General features: G+C 38.7%; 1 protein-coding gene across 1 annotated transcript in view; it reads left to right on the plus strand.

Annotated features, from left to right (window-relative positions):
• The first annotated feature begins 3,832 nt into the window (after window positions 1-3,832).
• The window catches only part of LOC121374577 (gamma-aminobutyric acid receptor alpha-like), a 52,183-nt gene continuing 31,415 nt past the window's right edge, over window positions 3,833-24,600 (plus strand). Inside the window, 2 exon segments of the mRNA XM_041501681.1 lie at window positions 3,833-3,849; window positions 6,067-6,176. Of these exon segments, the coding sequence (XP_041357615.1) occupies window positions 3,833-3,849; window positions 6,067-6,176 (127 nt within the window).

Raw genomic sequence — 24,600 nt, forward strand, 5'->3', positions numbered from 1 at the left:
ATCGTTAATACGACAGGAACTTCTTATTAAGGAAGTACACTTAAAACAAATTTCCTTAAAAATGCGGGAAAAAAGTAAGAATAAGTTTTATGCACAATGAAATTTTTTTATTACAGTTAATTTGCACCATGGAATCTTAATGAATGCAATGCAAATGCATTCCTAAACAGTAACAAGTGCACAACGGAATCCACACAACCAAACACGTCTGCTAGCACTGCCAAATGAGTAATGACGGATCATTTCCGGATAACCGCTTTTAGGTCACGTGACTGTCATGTTACTGTTTTCGCGGGAAAAGCCGATTTTATGTAGTTGCCATTACGTTGATAACATCATAGTACGGTTTTCGATAATGCTTTTAAAATGACGTTTTCATACCACCTGGTATAATTTTTGATGGAACAGGGACAACATGCTAGTATGTACTTACCTTTTTATACAGTTTATTTCTAAATTGAACAAGGTAAACATTAGGTCTCACTACACAGATGTCATCTGCCATTGAAACCCATGTTAAACTGCCCAACTTCAAGCGAAGATTGCCCATAGAACGGGTTCTCGTTGGCACAAACAACATACACCATTGCGAACATACATTATATAAGCATTTATTTTCACTCCAAAATTGAGAACATTTCCGTCTCAGTTTTTTGCTATATGACTGCATCTGGCTGTAGTACCGGTCCGAACAGGTGGTTCATTAACCGATTCACTCCGGCTGTCACTTGCGCTATATACCCATGTCCCAAAAGGTCGATGCACAATATTACAAAATAACATGGGCAAAATACAGCCAGAAGGCTTACCATTAACCATACATATTGTTTTAATTCTTCACCATTTCCTAGAAGTGAATATGTGAACCATAACATGTGTCACAATTAGGAACTATAGTGGACCGTGATCAATGAACTCTCACCCGGAAGTGATCTGTGTACTGAGACCTTAAAGTCTAGTGACCGATTTTGTCAAACTTGGTTTGAAGTCAATTTGATAATTTGGGTCATTTACACCATGAAAAGCTATACTAGAGCCATGTAACTTATGAACTCAAACCAATACACCAAAAGATAGATGCACCATACCATCCAATAAAACTTCATATCACATTGTTACTCCTTGGTCATCCACACAATAGATGGCCATCAAACAAGCAGCCACTATATGGTTATGTATGACCTTGTTGGTAGTTCTGATATGGGGAACATACAAAGAAGCTAATTATCTAGTTAGTTCATTAAAAATATTAGTTTCCATCAATTGTTGCTATGGGCAACAATTGTTTCATAATGAAGTGTTGAAATCCTGTTTTTTTCTGTATATTTCAGCATGAAGATCCACATATTATTAATGGCAGATACAAATTCTACTTTCATAGTAGAATACTATGTTATATATTCACAATACCATCAAAACTGTTTGTCACTATGACTGTACATTCGAAAAAATTCATTATGCACAAAATCACAGAAATTAGGGTGAATTTAGATATTGACCTTGTGACCTTGAATTTTGACCTTTTACAATGAGAAACTCAGTGTTAGACACTCAGATCAATTTATTTATTACATGTAAGAACACTAGAATATAGATTTTGACACACACCCCCCTAAAAATATAAAAAAAAGAAAAAGAAAAATGATAAAAATAAATAAAATTGACATGTTTGCAATATTTACCCAAATAGGGCCCCCATACGCTTGGCTCAAATCCACATCGATGTAATTACCTTTTATAAGGATGCTACACTAGTACATTTTCATTTTGGCTTGCTAAACTTATATTTTTTGGGATAAACAGTAATTTCATGTTTTACATTATGGTCTCACTACACAGATGTCATCTGCCATTGAAACCCATGTTAAATTGCCCAACTTCAAGCGAAGATTGCCCATAGAACGGGTTCTCGTTGGCACAAACAACATACACCATTGAGAACATACACTATATAAGCATTTATTTTCACTCCAAAATTGAGAACATTTCCGTCTCAGTTTTTTGCTATATGACTGCATCTGGCTGTAGTACCGTGATGAATGAACTCTCACCCGGAAGTGATCTGTGTAGTGAGACCTTAATGTCGTTAAATTGATAGCATGGCATGACTGAGCATGCGCACCAGCCATTTCCTCTTAGTCGTACGGTTTTCGATTAAACGAGGATATAATCAAGATTTTGAAAACAAAATGTTCCCTGCTGCTCCTAGGTGGTGAACAGGTCGCCACTACCGTAGCATCCGATTAAGAAAAAGCACGCTGGAAATTGGCTTAGCTGTGACGTATAGTTTAACTGAAACTGATTAATCTGTAAGTTAGCTAGCTTCCCTAAGTTCAGCCAGCAAACGTTTCGCTAACATTCCCGACGTAGCGATTTGGTTTAACGTGAGACGCCTAAACCAGTCTAGCGAAGGGTTTTTTCTGCTTGATCTGGCTGAACGCAGCCCTTAATTTTGAGGATATGTAAGAAATAGAATACTGCATTCGTGTCCGGTAGATACCATCTATATTTCGCTAGTTAGATTTGAAACAACTCGTTATAAGATAACTGGTATCTAACGGCCAGCCATGTAGCAGTCGAAACTGCCTTAAATGCGTCCATGGTACGTCGTTAAAAGTATTAGTAATTGGCGTTAGCCTGAAGAACATAACGAAGTGGAGTATTCAGGAGGCCGTGCACTCGCGAACATATATACTGGTACCATCGTCTTCTGTCAAATTACATTCATTTCACGTTAGGAAGGCGGGGCGTAGCCCCATCGTAAAGCGTTCGTCTGATGCGCGGTCGGTCTAGGATCAATCTCCGTCGGTGGGCCCATTGGGCTATTTCCGCTATAGCCAGTGCACCACGGCTGGTATATCATAGGCCTGGGTATGTGCTATCCTGTCCGTGGGATGATGCATATATACAAGATCCCTTGCTACTAATGGACAAATGTAGCGGGTTTTCTCTCTAAGACTATATATCAAAATTATGAAATGTTTGACATCCAATAGCCGATGATTAATAAATCAATGTGCTCTAGTGGTGTCGTTAAACAAAATAAACTTTGACTTTTTCGCGTTAAGCGCATAAATTAGTCTAGCGAGCAACCAGCATCACTCGCCCGCCAGAATCTGCCTCATTGAAACGATATATACGAGGTTAAATGTCATGTCTTTATGACGTCATAAACGTTTGCACTGGGCATTTAATTTTAGACACGAGGCTAATTGAAATGCCAAACAGCTGCTGTTTGTAGATTTTGATGTTCGATAAAGATAAAAAGTAAACATTATTTAAAAATACATACCAAGAATATAACAAGAACTAAATCACATTTTAAAGGTTCTGCTATCAAACAGAAACAAAAGCGACAATTTGTTTAAATTACGGTCTTGAACGCGAATTTATTTGTCATTGCCAGCAGTGGCGTAGCGTGGGTTGCCAGCGCCCGGGGCAAGGCAAGTATTGCGCCCCCTTACCAGTGGACCGTTAGCACTCTCCGAGTCTCTTCCACCAGTCCAGAATTTTGCGCCCAGGACAACCGTCCCGGTGGCCCCGCCAACGCTACGCGACTCATAAATATTATTGGTATACGCCCATTGTTACTGTATTGACATCCCCGTTAGTTCCGTTACGTATGCCGCATTAGTTCGGTAGCATAGGGCAATTATTTCGCCCAAATCCCCCCCTCCCCACCTTCACCCCCCACCCCGCGCCCCAGCGTGATTCCTACGTGTTTGTGTATGTGCGTGTATGTGTTGGGACGTGAAGGAGGCCCTTTCAAAACACTTTGTGCTTTGGTATATATGGACGTTATAGCGGTATCTAAAGTGTGAATATAACGAGAATGGTAGTTCGTATGAGGTAATGTGTCCGAGATAATTCAATTGTCTAACACTCAGTCACGGAATGGCTGTTGTAGATTCAAGGATTAAAAGTGAAATGTCATACTTAGTTATCAACGGTTGCTTTGAAAAGTTTACACTATACTTAGCTATATGCCCATAACAAATAAACCACATATATTTCTGTATTTAATAATAAAAAAACCTAGTTTTATTGGATAATCTTTAGAGAACGATCGACGAAATTGGGCGCGTTCAGTTAAGGCGAACCATCAGCAACGCTATACCAGGCGGATATGGCCGACAAGTTTGCTAGCTTCGTGCAACTCATTTGTCTATGACGGCCTATTAAGCTGCCGACAGTCACTGCCAGATTTTTTTAATTCGTCGATTTCATAAGACTGAGGGGCGAGACGTAAAGCGCTCGCTTGATGCGCGGTCGGTTTGGGATCGATCCCCGTCAGTGGGCCCATTGGGCTATTTCTCGTTCCAGCCAGTGCACCACGACTGGTACATCAAAGGCCGTGGTATGTACTATCCTGTACTATGGGATGGTGCATATAAAAGATCCCTTGCTGCTAATCGAAAAAGAATAGCCCATGACGACAGCACTTTTCCTCCCTCAATATCTGTGTGGTTCTTAACCACATGTCCGACGCCATATAACCGTAAATAAAATGTGTTGAGTGCGTTATTAAATAAACCATTTCCTTCCTACATTTCATAAGACTTGCTACGATAGGACAAAGCAGGAGCCAATTCCACAAAACATCGCAAATTTACGTCTGCGATTAGCAGTTATACGAGCCAAACATTTACACGTGTTTGACATTATGGAAGATGGAGCATTTGAAGGACTAAAAATAAAATATATGTATGCTTCAAACTATATTAGTTGTATTGTTACTAGTAATAAGAATTGTGTATTAGTAGTAGATTTACGTTTACGTGCAAAACTAGGCTTACAATGTTTTGTGAAATTGGGTCCAGGTATCTAGTCGTACTAAACAGTGGCGAATCCAAAACATCCATTTAGAGAGGCCCCCTTGACCTGTGGCCGAATGCCACAAATGTTGCCAGGGGATTTCTCGGATTCTCCAACGTAAAAAATGAAGAAAAAATAAATTAAAAAGTCCCAAAATTTAGGAGTGTGGGGCCGGCCTCGCCTCCACCCCACCCCCAAGATCCGCCACTGCTAAACGTAACATGGGGTACAAGCACGTTACAACTTGGACATCCCCAAGCTGGTGTGTAAAGATTATGTGCAAGATGGATTAATTTGCATTTATTGATCTCGCATGGATGCAAAATGAGCAAACCACGGCGTTTATAACTATTATCCTTTAAAGCCGCACACCCTAGTTCCATCCAGCGAAAATAAATTATAATTTGGTTAATCTACAAACCTGTAACACACTTAGATCACGTTTTTATCAAATGGAGTGAAAAAGCAGGTTTTATATCGATAAATACCATGGGAATCCCCATGTCCCAATTGCTTGAAACAATTTTGAAAGTTAGTATTCTGACGTCACCAGTAGATGTCGCTCGAAGCACAACAATGCCTACGTCACGACAAATTTCACAGACTTGGGGTGCGTTCGTTTCACCTCTCCTGGACATGTTCCAACTGTTCTGTCCTGGTTGTATCCCCTCTCCAGATATCGTAAGACTTAGCAAAATTATTGGTTTTAAGGGTTTGTAACGTTTTGTATTGAGACACTTACTTGTCTGAACTTTATTGTTACTGAAAATATTCACGAACTGTGAAGAAAAATCTCACAAACGAACAACAAAAAATCGGATGTTGATTGCGCGAACCGTGCACGAGAAAACAAATCGAACCAAAATGATAACGGTCACGTGATATACCAACGTCTGTGACATTGAAATGGAAATATCCCCTCTAAAAATAGATTGGACCTCGCTTGCTTAACGGTTTTTTCTCGACAGAACGTCTTGTGAAAAAAATGCATTTCGTGGTTTTACAAACATCAGGATTACCAAAAAGCACTTCAGGTGAATGGAATTGTGTATTCTAAATAATAAAATGTAAGTAAAGTGCAATTTTATTTGTGAAAAATGGGGTTTAATAGCGAAAAACAACGCCGTAATGGTTAACAAATAGCCGTAACTAGGGTGTGTCCCTTTAATGAAATGTGTTATATTTCGTTGAAAATTTGACTTTCAAGAAGATCTGTATTGTCAGTGAGGGCTATTTGTTTTCTGCTTACAGCAGTCTGCCAGTCACGTGGTTAATGGCGGCCGAGAAGATGTACAACACGTCTCTGCTGCTGGACCAGATGCTGATTGGTTACGATAGACGACTCCGACCGGGGTTTGGAGGTAATGCTAGTACATAGCCAGTTATTGACATACGATAAGGGACGTCAATTATTTTTCATCAGCATTTGCGAAATGTCCAGCTTGCACCACTGCGTATTTAGTCCTGCTCTGCTCTAATTTCGCCATTTTTGTGAGTTTATGAACTCATCTATCACATCACTGGCGGATCCAGAAGGGGTCACAGGGGTTTCGTGACACCACCACCACCACCTCTCCTTCGCCCGTTTTATAACCTTTTTTAAAATTCATAAAACAATACGCAACACTAAACTGCCCTGAAATTACGACTCTGAGCATCTTTATTTTAAAATTGTACCTTTACAAAATCCTGGATCCGCACCTGAACATCATCTTTGAAATCGAATATTCTTCACCATAAATCAGCGTTCCTTTAGGGGAAATCTGAGGGTGGAAGATCAGGTGACTAAGGAAAGTGGTGAAGCACCTTTAAGTCGCATTCTGTTGTTACAAAGACTGTAGCTGTGTTAGCCGGCGCAATGTCATAAAGAAGCCAGACGTCACTCTACAAGGTGTTCAGCACTGCATGCTTATAATTCCGTCTAGATATCGTGATGCCATTCATTATAGTTTCTGTGCGAAAAGGATGAACCGAAATTATGTAACAATTTGACTTATAAATCATTCTGTCATCGTGAAATTACATCGAAATTGAAGCCGTAATGTCAGATATAAACCTCTTTTTTTTCACGCCTCCTTAGACGGTAATAATTTAATGCAATGTACCGCATATGAAAGCCCTTCACACTTAAGTATACTATTCATATTATATATTGATATGCTTGGGAGTCTTATTTTTCAGATGAAATAATAGGAAAATAGCATTTAAAGACATAAACAAAAACCGAAGCGTAATATATAATAGAGGGTTGTAAATAAAAGTAACTGTGTGCGATACAGACTTTTCGTATAATGCGCATGGCGACATCAAACTGTTTAGAGAATCTGGACAACAAAAGACTCTTAAATTCGTATCTCTTCACTGTTCAGAGTCCAAAGGATATGCGTTTTGCCTATAGAACGATATTACTGACAGTCACTCCGCAGGGCGATAAATAAGTATTCCTATTCCGTATTCCGCTCAACTATTCTTAGTTGAGTTCGTTAAAGGTTTTGTTTTCAGTTCGAAACATAGTTCCACAATCGAATAATAAAGACTGTGATATGTGTTGTCCTGTCTGTCTTAAAGGGCATATTAAAATTGCTTCGAAAGAGTAGTTTGCTTGACAGCAGTAAATTACATGAATATACTTACCTGACATTAAGTGAATAATATTTGTAATGAAGTGTGTCAATGACAAAACAAAAATAAATTATATCCTAATTAGCATCAGATTATGTGTAGTGGAAAGTTGATAAGCTGTCTTGCAAATTCTCTCTCAATAATCATACACAGGAGCTCTCGCCCTCTTCTTCCCTCCCTCCTCTCTCTCTCTCTCTCTCTCTCTCTCTCTCTCTCTCTCTCTCTCTCTCTCTCTCTCTCTCTCTCTCTCTCTCTCTCTCTCCGAGTGTGTAGGTGTGTGTTTTGTGCGTTTATGCGTACATTTGTACCACACACTTGCCATCATCGTGACTGCATTACTGAAGAACTAAACTGGAAACTTGGTTCAGACTCTTTGATTCGCCGTTTCAAATAGCGTTGTCAGTAGTCGACGTGTTTTCGTTTAATCATCACCTCGTCTTGAAAGCTTCACAGCAAGAACCCCGTAAAAACAGCAATGAAAACTTCAAATGAGCGTGGCATTTTTCTAAATAAATTAGATATTGATCGTTCTGGGGCCGAACAATTCAGGAGGAAACCATGAAGAATAGGATTAGGCATTTTCCGCTTGGGGTTTCAAACATTTTACAATGAAATTAGAACTTTTCAATTGAGTTTCACTCAGCATTGTGTAGTTTAGTTATTGCTTTCAAAGATGCGAAAGATATGCATGAATAGAAAAGAAAGAAAAGCAATATTTGTTTTACGATACCTCATCACATTATAAACTACACCTCTTTGGTGTCTAATGCTAAAGTCAGAGTATCAACTGTTACGACGGAGTTGGCTAACTCGACAATTGCGTCGTAATTTAATTTTCTCCACACCGAACGTAAGACGGGTGCGCTTAGATTAACAACCAATCGATCGTAGGAGTTGTATACGACGAGAATCAAGTTGTAAGAGCGCTCAGATTTAGCAACTGGATAATCGCTGAAGTCATGAGATCGTCGAGTTGGATAACTGAGCATAGCATAACATATTTGGTCGACATAGAGAGGAATCCTGCTGCTGCTGCCACACAGGTTACTCCTAGCAATGAAGGAGCAAGAAAATATATATTTTGTGTGATTTTTCCCACAGAGAGGACAGAAGATATCACAGCCTTTGATGTACCAGGCATGGGGCACTGGTTAGGACAGAAAATTGAATACTCTGATCGCGATCGATTCCGCGCATCATTGCATCTCACGTAAATGCTCGACCACTAAGCTACCAACCCCCCTCCCCCGTGTGTTCGGTTCTTACAATACAAACAGTGCGTCGACAACTATTTTGTGTGTGGAGTACACAGCTAAACGAATTTGTATATACGGTAAATGAGGCTTTATTCAGTACGAGTATACCGTTTGTATTTGGGTGATATTTTCATAACAGATTTGAGTTGTATAAGCAAGCAAGCAAGCAAGAACGTCCAATTCTTCAGTTCTTTGTGTGTGTGTGTGTGTGTGTCTGTGTGTGTGTGTGTATAAATATGACTTCACTTCAAGACGGGTTGTGATCAGGTTTTCAAGACGTCAAACAAGGCTCAATGGGTAGGTGTAAACCACTTGCACCGACCAGTGATCCATAACTGGTTCAGTAAAGGCCATGGTTTGTGCTATCCTGCCTGTGGGAAGCGCAAATAAAAGATCCCTTGCTGCTAATCAGAAAGAGTAGCCTATGTAGTGGCGACAGCGGGTTTCCTCTCAAAATCTGTGTAGTCCTTAACCATATGTCTGACGCCATATAACCGTAAATAAAATGTGTTGAGTGCGTCGTTAAATAAAACATTTCTTTCTTTCTTTAGTTAAGCCATCAGACATAAAGTTGGTGCGTGCTGGGTTCGCCTCCCGTTACTGGCTCCTATCCAGAGCAAGTTTAACGTCTCAGTGGGTAGGTGTAAAGCCATCTCACCGACTTCACACCACCACCACCACTTCTCCCTCGCCCGTTTTATGACATTTTTTAAAATTCATGAAACAATACGCAACACTAAATTGCCCTGAAATTGCGACTCTGAGCATCTTTATTTTAAAATTGTCCGTGACCCCATGCCCAGGACCGTCCTACAGATCTCGCTACCTTTGAGACCTCTGAAGCTCATTTACCTTTGACATACCTAAATAGCCCTTTTCATAATCTTGTAACCTTCCCCTTTACAAAATCCTGGATCCGCACCTGAACATCATCTTTGAAATCGAATATTCTTCACCATAAATCAGCCTTCTGGTTCGGATCCCAGTCGAGGCAGGGGATTTTTAATCCAGATACCGACTCCAAACCCTGAGTGAGTGTTCCGCAAGGCTCAGTGGGTAGATGTAAACCACTTGCACCGACCAGTGATCCATAACTGGTTCAACAAAGGCCATGGTTTGTGCTATCCTGCCTGTAGGAAGCGCAAATAAAATATCCCTTGCTGCTAATCGGAAAGAGTAGCCCATGTAGTGGCGACAGCGGGTTTCTTCTCAAAATCTGTGTGGTCCTTAACCATATGTCTGACGCTATATAACCGTAAATAAAATGTGTTGAGTGCGTCTTTAAATAAAACATTTCTTTCTTTCTTTAGTTAAGCCATCAGACATAACGTTGGTGCGTGCTGGGTTCGCCTCCCGTTACTGGCTCCTATCCAGAGCAAGTTTAACGTCTCAGTGGGTAGGTGTAAAGCCATCACACCGACTTCTCTCTCTCACTAATCACTAACATGAGTTAGTTTATAAACATTTACTGGAGTGTTTATTTAACAGTGCTAGTTTTCGGTAATAAATAAAATATTACATTCGTGTCCGTGACAAACGGTGTTTATCAGTCCAGGGACACTTAAAAGTGAAAAATAGTGTTTAACCCGAAAATACATAGTACAGAGATACATTTTTCAGGATAGTTGCAGAATATCATTAGGTCTCACTACACAGATGTCATCTGACCATTGAAACCCATGTTAAACTGTCCAACTTCAAGCGAAGATTGCCCATAGAACGGGTTCTCGTTGGCACTAACAACATACACCATTGCGAACATACATTATATAAGCATTTATTTTTACTCCAAAATTGAGAACGTTTCCGTCTCAGTTTTTTGCTATATGACCGCATCTGGCAGTAGTACCGGTCCGAACAGGTGGTTCATTAACCGATTCACTCCGGCTGTCACTTGCGCTATATACCCATGTCCCAATAGGTCGATGCACAATAATACAAAATGACATGGGCAAAATACAGCCAGAAGGCTTACCATTAAACATACATATTGTTTTAATTCTTCACCATTTCCTAGAAGTGAATATGTGAACCATAACATGTGTCACAATTAGGAACTATAGTGGACCGTGATCAATGAACTCTCACCCGGAAGTGATCTGTGTACTGAGACCTTAGCAATAACATACCAAAAGTCCCCAAATTTTCCAGGTGTGCTAACTTTACAATAGACGCAAATGTATAATTATCGTCCCGTAACCTGATTACATCAGTAACCTATTTTCGTCTTCAACCTTTGGACACTCGTGCTTATATTATCATATTACCGTCGCACTCGCTCTCGCTTGGGAAGTATGATACTTTAGGCACTCGTGTCGTCTGTTATGGACGCTCATGAATATGATATCCTCTATATAGGTAGTACTAGACCAAATAACTTCCGGCTGGGTCAAAGTTCGAGGTGCATCCAACTTTTGATAGAGAAGTGAACACCACAAGTCCTGTGATTGGTTATAAATGTGAGTGTGTTGGTTGTAAGAAATAATAGTTTCATCTGGTTAAAACAAATATGCAATTTTATTTCATCTAGTACAAGTGTGTCAAGTAGCCTTGTGCTTGAAACATGTATGGGGTACCTGTGAAAAAAAGTACTCGAATTTTGTGCGGAACTAGGGTAGTCATAGACGCTACCCGTTATCTCAGAAACGAGCAGCTTTTTTCTGATTCACTTTAAGTGTGAGGGGTGGTAGTATTTATATCCGTGGCTGTGTTTACGTCGATTGATACGCTGCAGGTAGAAGTTTTAGCCACATATGTTACTATTGTCGTCTATGGGATTTAATTTGGTAGTATACACCCTATAGTATATGTAGTTATTGAGCGAGTTGAAAAATACGCAGAATAAAGCTTAAAACTCTCTGCCTTTTTCGTCATCAATGAGCACATGAAACGTTTTAATATTTGGAAACTCCACAATCGTTAACCGCGCTTAAGCATACATCTTGACGACTATCGTTTGTGATAACCGTGATTAAAGTGGCCATAAAACGATTGTGAACTGACACACATATCACTTGTTATTTAAGCGAAATATCATCCGGCACTAATACGATAAGCCTTCGTACTATATGATTGTACTTCTTTCGTGTTTACACAAGTTGGATTGTGTGTCATTTGTTTATTGTGTTAGTTTTCATTGCAGTGAATCTTCACAACGTTTCGTCATAATTTGGAAAGGTTCATTGAATCCTGTTATCTTACGTTACTTTCACCATTCGTTAGATGTTCAATGAATTGCAATACCGATGTCTTTAAACGTGGATCAAAGTTATTTCGTTTTCGTAGCTTAGACGATTGCCTGGCTCAATTGCGTCTGAGGCCAATTCGTGATCTACATAATATTGGGCTACTCTTTCCTATTATGCCATGTCATGTCATAGGGTTTTACGTGCACATTCAGAACAAGCTGTTGTAGCGCACGCCTGTCGTGGGCACAAGAGCCGGCCTTGGCCGGCTCCTCCGTCCATGACAGGAAAGGTGGTGGAGGGGAGAGGAGGGACCGCCTGCACTGGCATGTGCAAGGGAGCACCAGCAGCCCGATCAAATCGGTAGCAGGCGGGTGGGGGGGGGGGGGGGGGGGGGGGGGGGGGGGGGGGGGGGGGGGGGTGGTGCTATGGAATTTGAATGGAGCAGTTAAATGCCAAAGAGAAAAGGGTGCGCAATTTTGATTGAGGGAATGTGGCGCAATTTTGAACGGTCGGTCGAAAGGTAAATGGCCGAGCTAATATAGGTTTTGATATATTTCCTATTAGCAACAAGCGATCTCTTATATGCAGCACAGCACAGAAAGGATAGTACATACCACAGTCTTTGTTACACCAGTTGTCGCGTACTGGATGGCACGAAAAATAGCATATTGGGTCCACCGTCGGGGATCGATCCTAGACTGACCGCATGTCTGGCGAGAGCTTTACCACTACGCTTTACCACGACGCCTTATGACCTTTTAAAATGGAATTATTTCTGTCCAGTATATTGTTTTATTGTAAACATATATTCCTACATATTTTATTAACATCCAGCATAATTATCATGATTTATTTTCATATTTAAACATATAGTTGCAACGAACTATATCACAAGAGTATTTTGGTGCTTTCTGACCAATCAAATGAACGATACAAAAATATGGCATCATGCTTTTGGTAAGCTGTCAATATGTCGCGTATTTGAAACAGAGCTTGCTATTTCCAATGCCCAATTGCTAAGAAAACTAAAAAGATATAAGATAACTACGAATAGTATTTAGATGTATGTTTCAAGTGATTTTTTTCTTCTCTCTTGTTTTTTTTTTTTTTTTTTTTTGGGGGGGGGGGGGGGGGGGGGGGGGGGGGGGGGGGGAGTGGTGTTTATCGAACATAAACAGCATTTTAAGACAAATGAACAAAAAACAAAGAGACATAACAAAACCAACACACAAAAGCGAACAACTATAAACTTAATCGAGTATTAAATAAAATAATACTTTCATTAAAAGTCACATTAATTGTTTATTGCCCATTGTCTACTAAACGTATTGCTGTCTTGCTAGAAAGAGAGAGAGAGAGAGAGAGAGAGAGAGAGAGAGAGAGAGAGAGAGAGAGAGAGAGAGAGAGAGAGAGAGAGAGAGAGAGAGAGAGAGAGAGAGAGAGAGAGAGAGAGATGTGTAGTCTGCTCACGTTCAACGTTGGATTGCTAATAAACCGAGCTGTTATTAATTAGAAGATATTTGATACGTGTAAATGATTCTCCAATCAACATTTTACAAGAATCTCACAGAACCGACTCCACTTATTAGAAGTGGATGTTTGCAGCAGAGGACTTCTTGTAATCAAGAATTATACACGCTTTGATAAGTAAACCTTGGCACGAAAGGAAACCGTTGAGTGAGACCACACACTTGCATCGTCCATTTTGACAGAACGAGAGGTAGATTAGTGTTTACAGCGAACCGCTGAGGTGCAATGGACTACATGGTCGAACCCCATCAGTGGAGAATCTCCTTCGTTCTATGCTTACACGTGTCATTTAATTATATCGAAGATCGTGGCATATGTTCAGAGGCATTAGTGAGATTATTAATTCTGCTAAGGAAAATGTATAGATGGTATTTCAACGTGGGTTCTAAAGTTTTAAAATGCAAATTTTTGGAATATGACAATTGTATCGTAGCAGACAGGCAGTATATTATAACAGAACTTTAGTTTAATTCCATAATAAAGACGGGATCTAGCTATGTCAATAGAGCGCTTGCTTGACGTACTTGGGTAGAAAGATCGAACTCCCTCAGTCGACCCATTCTCAGTGGTTCCCCACGTCTCAGCCAGTCTCCCATGACTGGTATATCAAAAGTCGTGGTATGTGCTATCCTGTCTGTGGTATGGTGCATATAAAATACCCCATGCTGCTAAAAAGAAAAAATGTAGCGGTTTCCTTTCGCAAGACTAATTGTAAAAATTAACACATATTTGACACCCAGTAGCCAATTATTACTTCATCAATGCGCCCAAGCGGTGTCATTAAATAAAACTAACTTTTGAACTTTCGTTCAATAATATGACACTATTATAATTATAATGAATGTAAAACTAAGTTTTAATCTGTTTGGTCCCGCCAGTGGTAAAATATAAGGTAACGTAAAATGGCATTTATTCATAACTGCATGTTTAGCTTTGCAGAAATATCCCTTGGGTTTGAAAACGATGATAGTTTTATCGTTTAGAAAATTATTAGTAACAGATTGCAAATATCCCGTTTCTCTCTCTTGAATAATCGTGCATTTATTATTTATTATTCTCGCCAAAATATATTAAAACCTTGGAAAGAAATCACGATACATTATTCCAGACTTGCATTTCAGTCAGAATTGCATATCTCAGTTCACCTTTTGAAAGATATTTTTGTTCATTACATTTAAATGTTTGATTCTTAATACGTCCTCAGTCTGGGTTTTTGTTTCTTCGGTAAAACATATTATGGCTATAGTTTATTGTTGGGAGTAGGGGACGAGCAAGGTAATCCCGATGTGCATTCCAGTTTACAAATCTATCCATAATGCGGTTTGGCGAAGAGTTTGCATTGACGTTTTACGGCAATAGGGATTCAGCGCTAATTGTGAACTTTCGCGAGTGTCGTTCCATAGCAGGAAATAGTCTTAGAGAAACCGAGTGGTGTTCTTTTGAGTTTATACACAGTTCACCGACTCTAAAAGATCAATTTGACTTCAGATTTCAGAAGGGAGCGTCAATAGAAACCCGTTCCCCTTTTCATCGCCTTCCACTTTTGAAGGATTTACAGCAAGCAGACCATAAAACAGCAATGACGACCTTAAATGAATGTGGCAGTTTTTCTAATGAATTAGTTATTGATCTTTTGTAACAGGAACAATTGCTAGGAACCGTGTTTGTAGAATAGAATTCTGTAATGCCGGAATTAACGGTAGCTAACTCTTTTCACGCTACTGAGCGCGGGGGCTTTGCCTGTACGAACTCAATTAGTCTGAATATTGGTTTGGTAAGGTATTCGGCTGCTAAACTATGGATACACTGAATCCAAAGTGACGCCGACGTCCAGTCAGATGACCAATTTGCAATTGTACGCTCTAAATTTTGTATTCAACAGTTCGATTCATTAGATAGTTCGAGGTCAAAATCTGTTTGATATTGGCTTATTGTTGTAATTGTAAATGACAAGACCGTAATACGTGATCAGAGTCGTAGCTGTGCACAATGCAGAGTCGAATGAGTGTTTGGCAAAATAGTGGTTGATTCTATGAATCTGTATTTAGAGCCTCGTCTAAAAAAAGGTATTGCTTTTAAAGTAATCTTAAAGTGAGGTTGCAGGGAAGATGAACGATTTTATCGATACATTTTCTTCTTTTTAGAGTACCAGTTAGAAACTATATTTATTCGTAAATCACAATTATATTACAATTATCTCCATATGTTTCAGCGGCATTTCGTCGCCTTAATCCCCTGATAAAAGTTAAAGTTTGTTAACGATACCACTAGAGCACATTGATATATCAACCATCGGCTATTGGATGCCAAACATTTGGTAATTTTGATATAATGTTAGTCTTAGAGAGAAAACCCGCTACATTAGTAACATGGGATCTTTTATATGCACCATTCCATAGACAGAATAGCACATACTACGGCTTTTGATATACCAGTCGCTGTCTACTGGCTAGAGCAAAATATAGTCCAATGCGCCTACTGACGGGGATCGATCCTAGACCGACAACGCATCAGACGAGCGCTTAACCACTTGGCTACGTCCCACCCCTCTAACTCCCTGATGAAAATTGGTTGTTTAACGACACCACTAGAGCACATTGATTAATTAATCATTGGCTATTGGATGTCGCACATTTGGATAAATCTAACACGTAGTCATCAGAGGAAACCCACTACTGACGGAGGCGGCAGCATGACTCCGAAACATAGGGAGGAAATTGTAGCGAAAGTTTTTATGTCTAATCTGTGGGATTTTCGTACAGTGTATTATCTTTATTCACTTTTATAATATAGTTTTCCTATCTGCTTTTTATTTTGAATAGCTATTTTTATCTAGATAAGATATATATATATATATATATACATTTCAGCTAGTATATTGTTTATATCAATATTATTATTATAGATTTTAGCTCGTATATTGTTTATATCAATATTATGATTATAAATTTTAAATCATATGTTGTGTATATCATTATTATGATTATAGACTTTAACGCGTATATTGTTTATATAATTATTATGATTATAGATTTTAACGCTTATATTGTTTATATCATTATTATGATTATATATTTTAACTCGTATATTGTTTATGTCGTTATTATGATTATAGATTTTAACGCTTATATTGTTTTATATCATTATTATGATTATATATTTTAACTCGTATATTGTTTATATCGTTATTATGATTATAGATTTTAACGCGTATATTGTTTATATCATCATTATGATTATAGATGTTAGCTCGTATATTTTTTATATCATTATGATTATAGATTTTTACATATTTAACGCGTATTTGCGTATATTATTATATATCATATTATGATCATAGATTTTGCTCTACTGGCGTCGATTTAAATAAAACGTATATTGTTTATATCACTTTATTATGATTATAGATTTTTAACGCGTATATTGCTTATATTATTATTATGATTATAGATTTTAACGCGTATATTGTTTATATCTATTATGATTATAGATTTTACATTTGTTTATAGTACATGTTTATATCATTATGATTATAGATTTTAACGCGTATATTGTTTATATCATTATGATTATAGATTTTAACGCGTATATTGTTTATATCATTATGATTATAGATTTTACGCTCGTATATTGTTTATATCAATATTATGATTATAGATTTTAACGTGTATATCGTATATTTGATTATATCATTGTTTATATCATAATTATGATTATAGATTTTAACGCGTATCATATTGTTGTGTATATCATTATTATGATTATAGATTTTAACGCGTATATTGTTTATATAATTATTATGATTATAGATTTTAACGCGTATATTGTTTATATCATTACGATTATAGATTTTAACGTGTATATTGTTTATATTATTATTACGATTATAGATTTTAACGCGTATATTGTTTATATCATAATTTTGTTTATAGATTTTAACGCGTATATTGTTTATATCATTATTATGATTATAGATTTTAACGCGTATATTGTTTATATCATTATGATTATAGATTTTAACGCGTATATTGTTTATATCATTATTATGATTATAGATTTTAACGCGTATATTGTTTATATCATTATTATGATTATAGATTTTAACGCGTATATTGTTTTATATCATTATTATGATTATAGATTTTAACGCGTATATTGTTTATATTATTATTATGATTATAGATTTTAACGCGTATATTGTTTATATCATTATTATGATTATAGATTTTAACGCGTATATTGTTTATATCATTATGATTATAGATTTTAACGCGTATATTGTTTATATCATTATTATGATTATAGATTTTAACGCGTATATTGTTTATATCATTATGATTATAGATTTTAACGCGTATATTGTTTATATCATTATTATGATTATAGATTTTAACGCGTATATTGTTTATATCATTATTATGATTATAGATTTTAACGCGTATATTGTTTATATCATTATTATGATTATAGATTTTAACGCGTATATTGTTTATATCATTATTATGATTATAGATTTTAACGCGTATATTGTGTATATGCTATTTATTATGATTATAGATTTTAGGTCGTATATTGTGTATATCAATATTATGACTATAAATTTTTACTCGTACATTGTATATGCTATTATTATGATTATAGATTTTAGCTCGTATATTGTATATGCTATTATTATGATTATAGATTTTAGTATATTGTTCATGTTATTATTATGATTATGGTTCGTGTATATTTGCGCCAAAACCTTCAAGTGGGTGGCGGATAATGCGAGTCATGAAAAGATAATGTTTTCAACTTGTTTCTATACACACACCACTGCAGATTGGATCAGCTTTTTGTGTAAAGTCATTTATCACATAGTGCTTTTCTTATGCACACGATTGTGAAGTTTTTGTAGTCATGTTGGGAATTACAAATCGGCAGAAAAAAGTTATTACGTAGCCTCAGGCATTGTGAATTACACAATCAATACTTTTGTACTATAGTGGTCGGGCTGTAATGGGGGGGGGAGAGAGAGAGAGAGAGAGAGAGAGAGAGAGAGAGAGAGAGAGAGAGAGAGAGAGAGAGAGAGAGAGAGAGAGAGAGAGAGAGAGAGAGAGAGAGACAGACAGACAGACAGACAGAGACAGAAAGACACAAACAGATATGGAGATTTGGCGGAGAAAGACCAAGTACGAATTCCAAGCAGTAAAGTATCGGTAATTAAATTGCATTCAGTATAACACTGACGTCACCGTAAAAAAACGTAACAAGCAAGTGATGAATACTTTATACGATTTCAGGGAAAGCTGAAATGTTAATTTGCCACTTGAACCACCCAAGAGGATTGCTATTTTAGTTTGGTGGACGTTCGTGTTTCTCTTCATTTTTTACAAACACTCCCGTGAGGATAGAGTAGCTATAAAGTGAGGCAAAATTGTTTTACTTTCCGACAACCCAACCACCTGAATGGCATGCCAGTTCTATGGCATGCCAATTGGGGAGGTGTGTGTGTGGGGGGGGGGGGGGGGGGGGGTAGCGTAGTGAGGAGAATGGGTTCAACGTATAAGCCCGGTTCCACGAAACGTTCTTAGCGCTAAGATCACCTTACGTGCATAAGGTAGCTATGGACTTGTGATCTTAAACCGACCTCGGTGGTGTCGTGGTTAAGCCAACTAACATAAGGCTGATAAATACAGGGTTCGCAGCCCGGTACCGGCTCCCACCTATAGCGAGTTGTAACGACTCAGTGGGTAGGTGTAAGACCACTTGTCACGGGGATCCTATAATACCCGTAACTGAATGAAACACGATTGTCCAAATATCTCTCCTAACTGTATATCTATTAGATCTCTCTGTAACAAGCAGTTATACCCGCTGGCTCCTCTAGGTATGATCAGAGATAAGATCTTATATAAAGTATATATTATTATAGCACGTTTAGTTCACTAGAAAGCACAACAAAAACACAATACACTTTGGAATCTGTATTAACCTACGCTGACAAATGTACTGCCGCAGTAGTTAATTAACAACAACAAATAATAACAACCCAGAACTGATCACTTAATTAGTTAATCTCTAGGTGTCTAGTTTACACAATATGCTAATCACTTCACCGTGACACTTGAGAAATGCTTCCAGGAGAACTTAATTAATAAAGGAATTACAACTCTATTCCTAGCTGGTTAATTTTTAATTAACCCTTAACTACTCATTCAGTAACCTTGTAATACAGACTTAATACTGGTACCTATCACAATAAAGACAATAACCTACAGTTTGCCTAGGTTCTCTAGGATGACTGGCTAAGCTTTATATATTTATTTAGACAGCGAGCCTACAGTTTACTGCGTCAGATGACCGGCAGCACCGTCTAAATAATATTGGTATAATACAGTATTAAAATATTTAAAGTCACATCAATCACATCAAGGTTATACACAGAGCAGAAATAAAATTATTTACCAGTCCGGACGGACAGCGATCCCCTGGAGCCTTCCTTATGTTTCTCTCTGATATCTCTAAAACCCTAGCTATTTATTAAAAAAACCGAATATCGCTTGGGGGCACAAGGCGGTACCTCACGTATCATGTGGATTTTCCACAGCCACCACGCCGGCATATTTTTCTTAAATCGCCCAGACTGGCTGTCGCCATTCCGCGAGCAATCCCTTGGTCATAAACAGCACTAGCGGAGTTATTACATAACTACTGGCCACATGGCCTCCACACTTGTGCTAGGTGTGTATTAGAAAAGCTCGACGACCGTCGCGCAAAGGTATCACGTAACAAGTTGCCCACCTGGGCTAAGTGCATTTGGAACTGCACACGGCCCTCTAAAACAATTAATATCGCAACAGGCGAAAACAAAATTAAGAGCATGTTCCGTCACACACATCCACCTCAAAAAGGATATTTCCTCTACTTTAGGAATAGGGAAATATACTACATTAAAACAAAAGGTGCGTTAACCGACGCATCCGGGCATTTATAACACATGTAATAATAAGGTGACTACCAGTAATCACACTGAGTCTCTGAGTCCCTGGTATACAAACAAAATATATAAAAACAAAACAGAAATCAAGAATGTCAACACATTATCATAACGTTCAACTTTGGGACAGGCATCAGCGATTACATTGGATGTGCCCTTGATATGTTCAATGGTAATTGGGAATTCCTGCAGAAGAAGACTCCATCTGAAAACTCTCTGGTTGGAGGCTTTCATTAGGATGGTCCAGTCCGTCTTCGTCTTCTTGGAACAGCACAGCTCCAGCACCCACGTCACTGGCACCCACAGCTAGCCTGAAAAGCCTTCGGTACTCTCGTGCTGCCATCACGGGAGATGAGTAGCGCCTCTGCTTGAGACGGTTGAATGACTTCTCGCATTCATCGGGCCACTGGAACTTCTTTTCCTTCTTTTTCCGTGTCGCACGTTTTCCAAGTTTTCTCCGATAGGCATGCTGTTGAATCGGTGTAGCGTTGGGTTCCAAGCGCACATCTTGGCTTAAGGTATTGGTAACCGTTGGAAGGTTCTGACAAATGGAAACATTGTCTTGTTTCAACGTAGTCAACTTTGCTCGCTGGGGGTTCAAGTCTGCTAGAATCTGGCTGTTGGTTAATTTGATCTCTGCAGTCTTGACGTCATCACAGGAAATTGAGTGACTCTCAATTTGGACAGGTAGTACTGGAACTATCGGCAGTCTGTCAAAATAACCTTTTAGCAAATTGATGTGACAATACCTACTTTTCCTAACCCTGTCAGGAGTGTTTATCACATACCCTGTCTCATTAACCCGTTTGTGCACAACATAGGGCCCGAAATACCTGTTCTGTAATGAACCCCGTTTAATGGGAAAGTACAGCAGCACCTTATCCCCTGGTTTAAAATTCCGACTCCTAGCCTTTCTATCACATACGGATTTTATTTTTCTCTGAGCATGGCTCAGTTGCTTCCTAGCTAGTTCAGTCGCCGGCAACCTCCTATCTCTAACTCTCTTATTCATTAACACTCTCTCATTTAACAATGTAGTGCGAGCTGCCAACAGCTTTGGATCAGCCCCCTGCTCTAGGATTAACTCTTGTCTATTACAAGGTAATTCCCCTCTATCAAACACAACTGGTTCAATTCCCCTCTGCGGGAGATCAACAGGTTCCACCACATTTAATTCCTCAGTTGACTTATCTACCATTTTACTGATAACCTCATCCATTCCAATTTCATGGCTCACACACGTATCAGACAAATCACAAATATACTCTCGGTATCGTGTTACCCTAGTGGCCATAGCCCTAGTCTTTACACACGCACGATATCTAATCTCATCAACCTCACTCTCTTCTATTGGTAAAGGGCTGTCTTTAATTAACAACTGGTCACATTTCGGCTGACAACACTGACTAGTCAAATCATTACCCAACAAAACTCCTATGTTTTCAACAGGCAAGTCCTTCACAACACCCATAACGACTGGTCCCGTCACAAACTTCGAACACAAGAAAACGTTATGTAACCGGACAACCATTTTTTCTCCAGTAACCGAGGTTAAGGCCAAACTACGTCCTGTATCTGAATTCTCAATACCAGCTAAACACTCTGACGTTATCAGCGACTGACTACAGCCGGTATCTCGATAGACTGATATTGCCTTAGGACTCAATTCTTGTTTCACATCACAAACCATACCAGTGGACTCATACGGGTTTACTTTCTTTGCCATGGGACTAACCATTAACTCTCTCGCTAACGGAGCTGACCTCACTAAACCGACCACTTGCGCATTATTGCGTTTCCTTTTAAAACAGTCCCCGACAAGATGGTTATCCTTTTTACAGTAACTGCAATGTGGACGAAAAGTTCGTGCATTGGCTGATAATGCAGGCTTATCCTTACTTTGCCCACCAGGTGCATTCCTTGCCTGACTAGCTGACCAACTAGAAGACTCTCCCCGATAGTTACTTTCTCGGGAAAAACCTGGCTGAAATTTCTTCTTATCACCCTGTTGTATAGAGCTACTCTGTACTACCTGAGCTTTGTGTATTAACACGTAGTCATCTGCCACTATGCCTGCCTCCTCCCTCTTTTTGACATCATGATCCTCTAAATGAATGCGTAAGCAAACTGGTAATCCATTGTTAATGTCCTGTAAGATCAATAACTCCCGTAACTCGGTATATGACTCTACCTGATGAGACACCACCCATTTATCAAACATCCCTGCCTTCTTAGCCACAAACTCACTATAAGACTGACCCTGCGTTTTTCTCAACTCGCTATACCGTAAACGATAATCCTCAGGTCGTAATTCACAAGCCCTCAACACTGCAGCCTTAACTAGGTCGTACTGACTTGCTCGCTCATCACTCATTGAATTATAAGCTACACTAGCCTTCCCCTTAAACACGGCTAACAATGTCCACTTGACTGCGGCCAATTTAGCTGCTTAGCGGCCCGTTCAAAAAGTTGGAAGAACATATCTACCTCCTGGTCATTAAATACAGGCACTGATCTATAAGCCTCCGACATGTTAAAACCATTTCCTGCCTCACGTCTAACTTCTTCAGTATTCAACTTTAACTCATGTTCCACTTTTAATTTTTCTAACTGGAATTCTCTATCCCTATCTCTCTCTCTCTCTCTCTCTCTCTCTCTCTCTCTCTCTCTCTCTCTCTCTCTCTCTCTCTCTCTCTCTCTCTCTCTCTCTCTCTCTCTCTCTCTCTCTCTCTCTCTCTCTCTCTCTCTATCTTCTCTATCTCTCTCTCTATCTAATGCACGTTCTTCTCTTTCGTACTCAAGTTTTTTAAAAGCTAATTGTTGTTCCACACTTAACTCATTTATCTCTATCTCTGGAACAATCGCACTGTCTTCCATAACAGGACTATCACCAAAAACTTCCTGGATAATAATTGTCCTTATATCTCCTAAGGTTTTAGCTGATGTTAAATCAATTTCTCGTTCACCCGCGATTTCAACTAACTCGGCCTTACGTGCTCGCTTAATCTCCACTACACTGAGCGTAGGCCTATCCAGCAAATTCTTATCCATGTTTAGATATGACGCACTTATTATTAATTAATTTTCTAGCGAACAACGTTGCTACTTCTATTTATTTGTAAAAATAATTTATAAAGCCCCCATTTACAAACAATACTTTTTTAAATATGCGTGTCCCGTTTCAGATCCGGGACGAGCGCCCCAATTTTTACTCCTGTCACGGGGATCCTATAATACCCGTAACTGAATGAAACACGATTGTCCAAATATCTCTCCTAACTGTATATCTATTAGATTTCTCTGTAACAGGCAGTTATACCCGCTGGCTCGTCTAGGTATGATCATAGATAAGATCTTATATAAAGTATGTATTATTATAGCACGTTTAGTTCACTAGAAAGCACAACAAAAACACAATACACTTTGGAATCTGTATTAACCTACGCTGACAAATGTACTGCCGCAGTAGTTAATTAACAACAACAAATAATAACAACCCAGAACTGATCATTTATTAGTTAATCTCTAGGTGTCTAGTTTACACAATATGCTAATCACTTCACCGTGACATAACACCCACACGTGTGATAATTGAGAAACGCTTCCAGGAGAACTTAATTAATAAAGGAATTACAACTCTATTCCTAACTGGTTAATTTTTAATTAACCCTTAACTACTCATTCAGTAACCTTGTAATACAGACTTAATACTGGTACCTATCACAATAAAGACAATAACTTACAGTTTACCTAGGTCCTCTAGGATGACTGGCTAAGCTTTATATATTTATTTAGACAGCGAGCCTACAGTTTACTGCGTCAGATGACCGGCAGCACCGTCTAAATAATATTGGTATAATACAGTATTAAAATATTTAAAATCACATCAATCACATCAAGGTTATACACAGAGCAGAAATAAAATTATTTACCAGTCCGGACGGACAGCGATCCCATGGAGCCTTCCTTATGTTTCTCTCTGATATCTCTAAAACCCTAGCTATTAATTAAAAAACCGAATATCGCGGAATAAGGCGGTACCTCACGTATCATGTGGATTTTCCACAGCCACCACGCCGGCATATTTTTCTTAGGTCGCCCAGACTGGCTGTCGCCATTCCGCGAGCAATCCCCTGGTCATAAACAGCACTAGCGGAGTTATTACGTAACTACTGGTCACATGGCCTTCACACCTGCGCTAGGTGTGTAT

Source organism: Gigantopelta aegis, chromosome 6 (assembly GCF_016097555.1).
Source record: "Gigantopelta aegis isolate Gae_Host chromosome 6, Gae_host_genome, whole genome shotgun sequence".
NCBI lineage: Eukaryota > Metazoa > Mollusca > Gastropoda > Neomphalida > Peltospiridae > Gigantopelta > Gigantopelta aegis.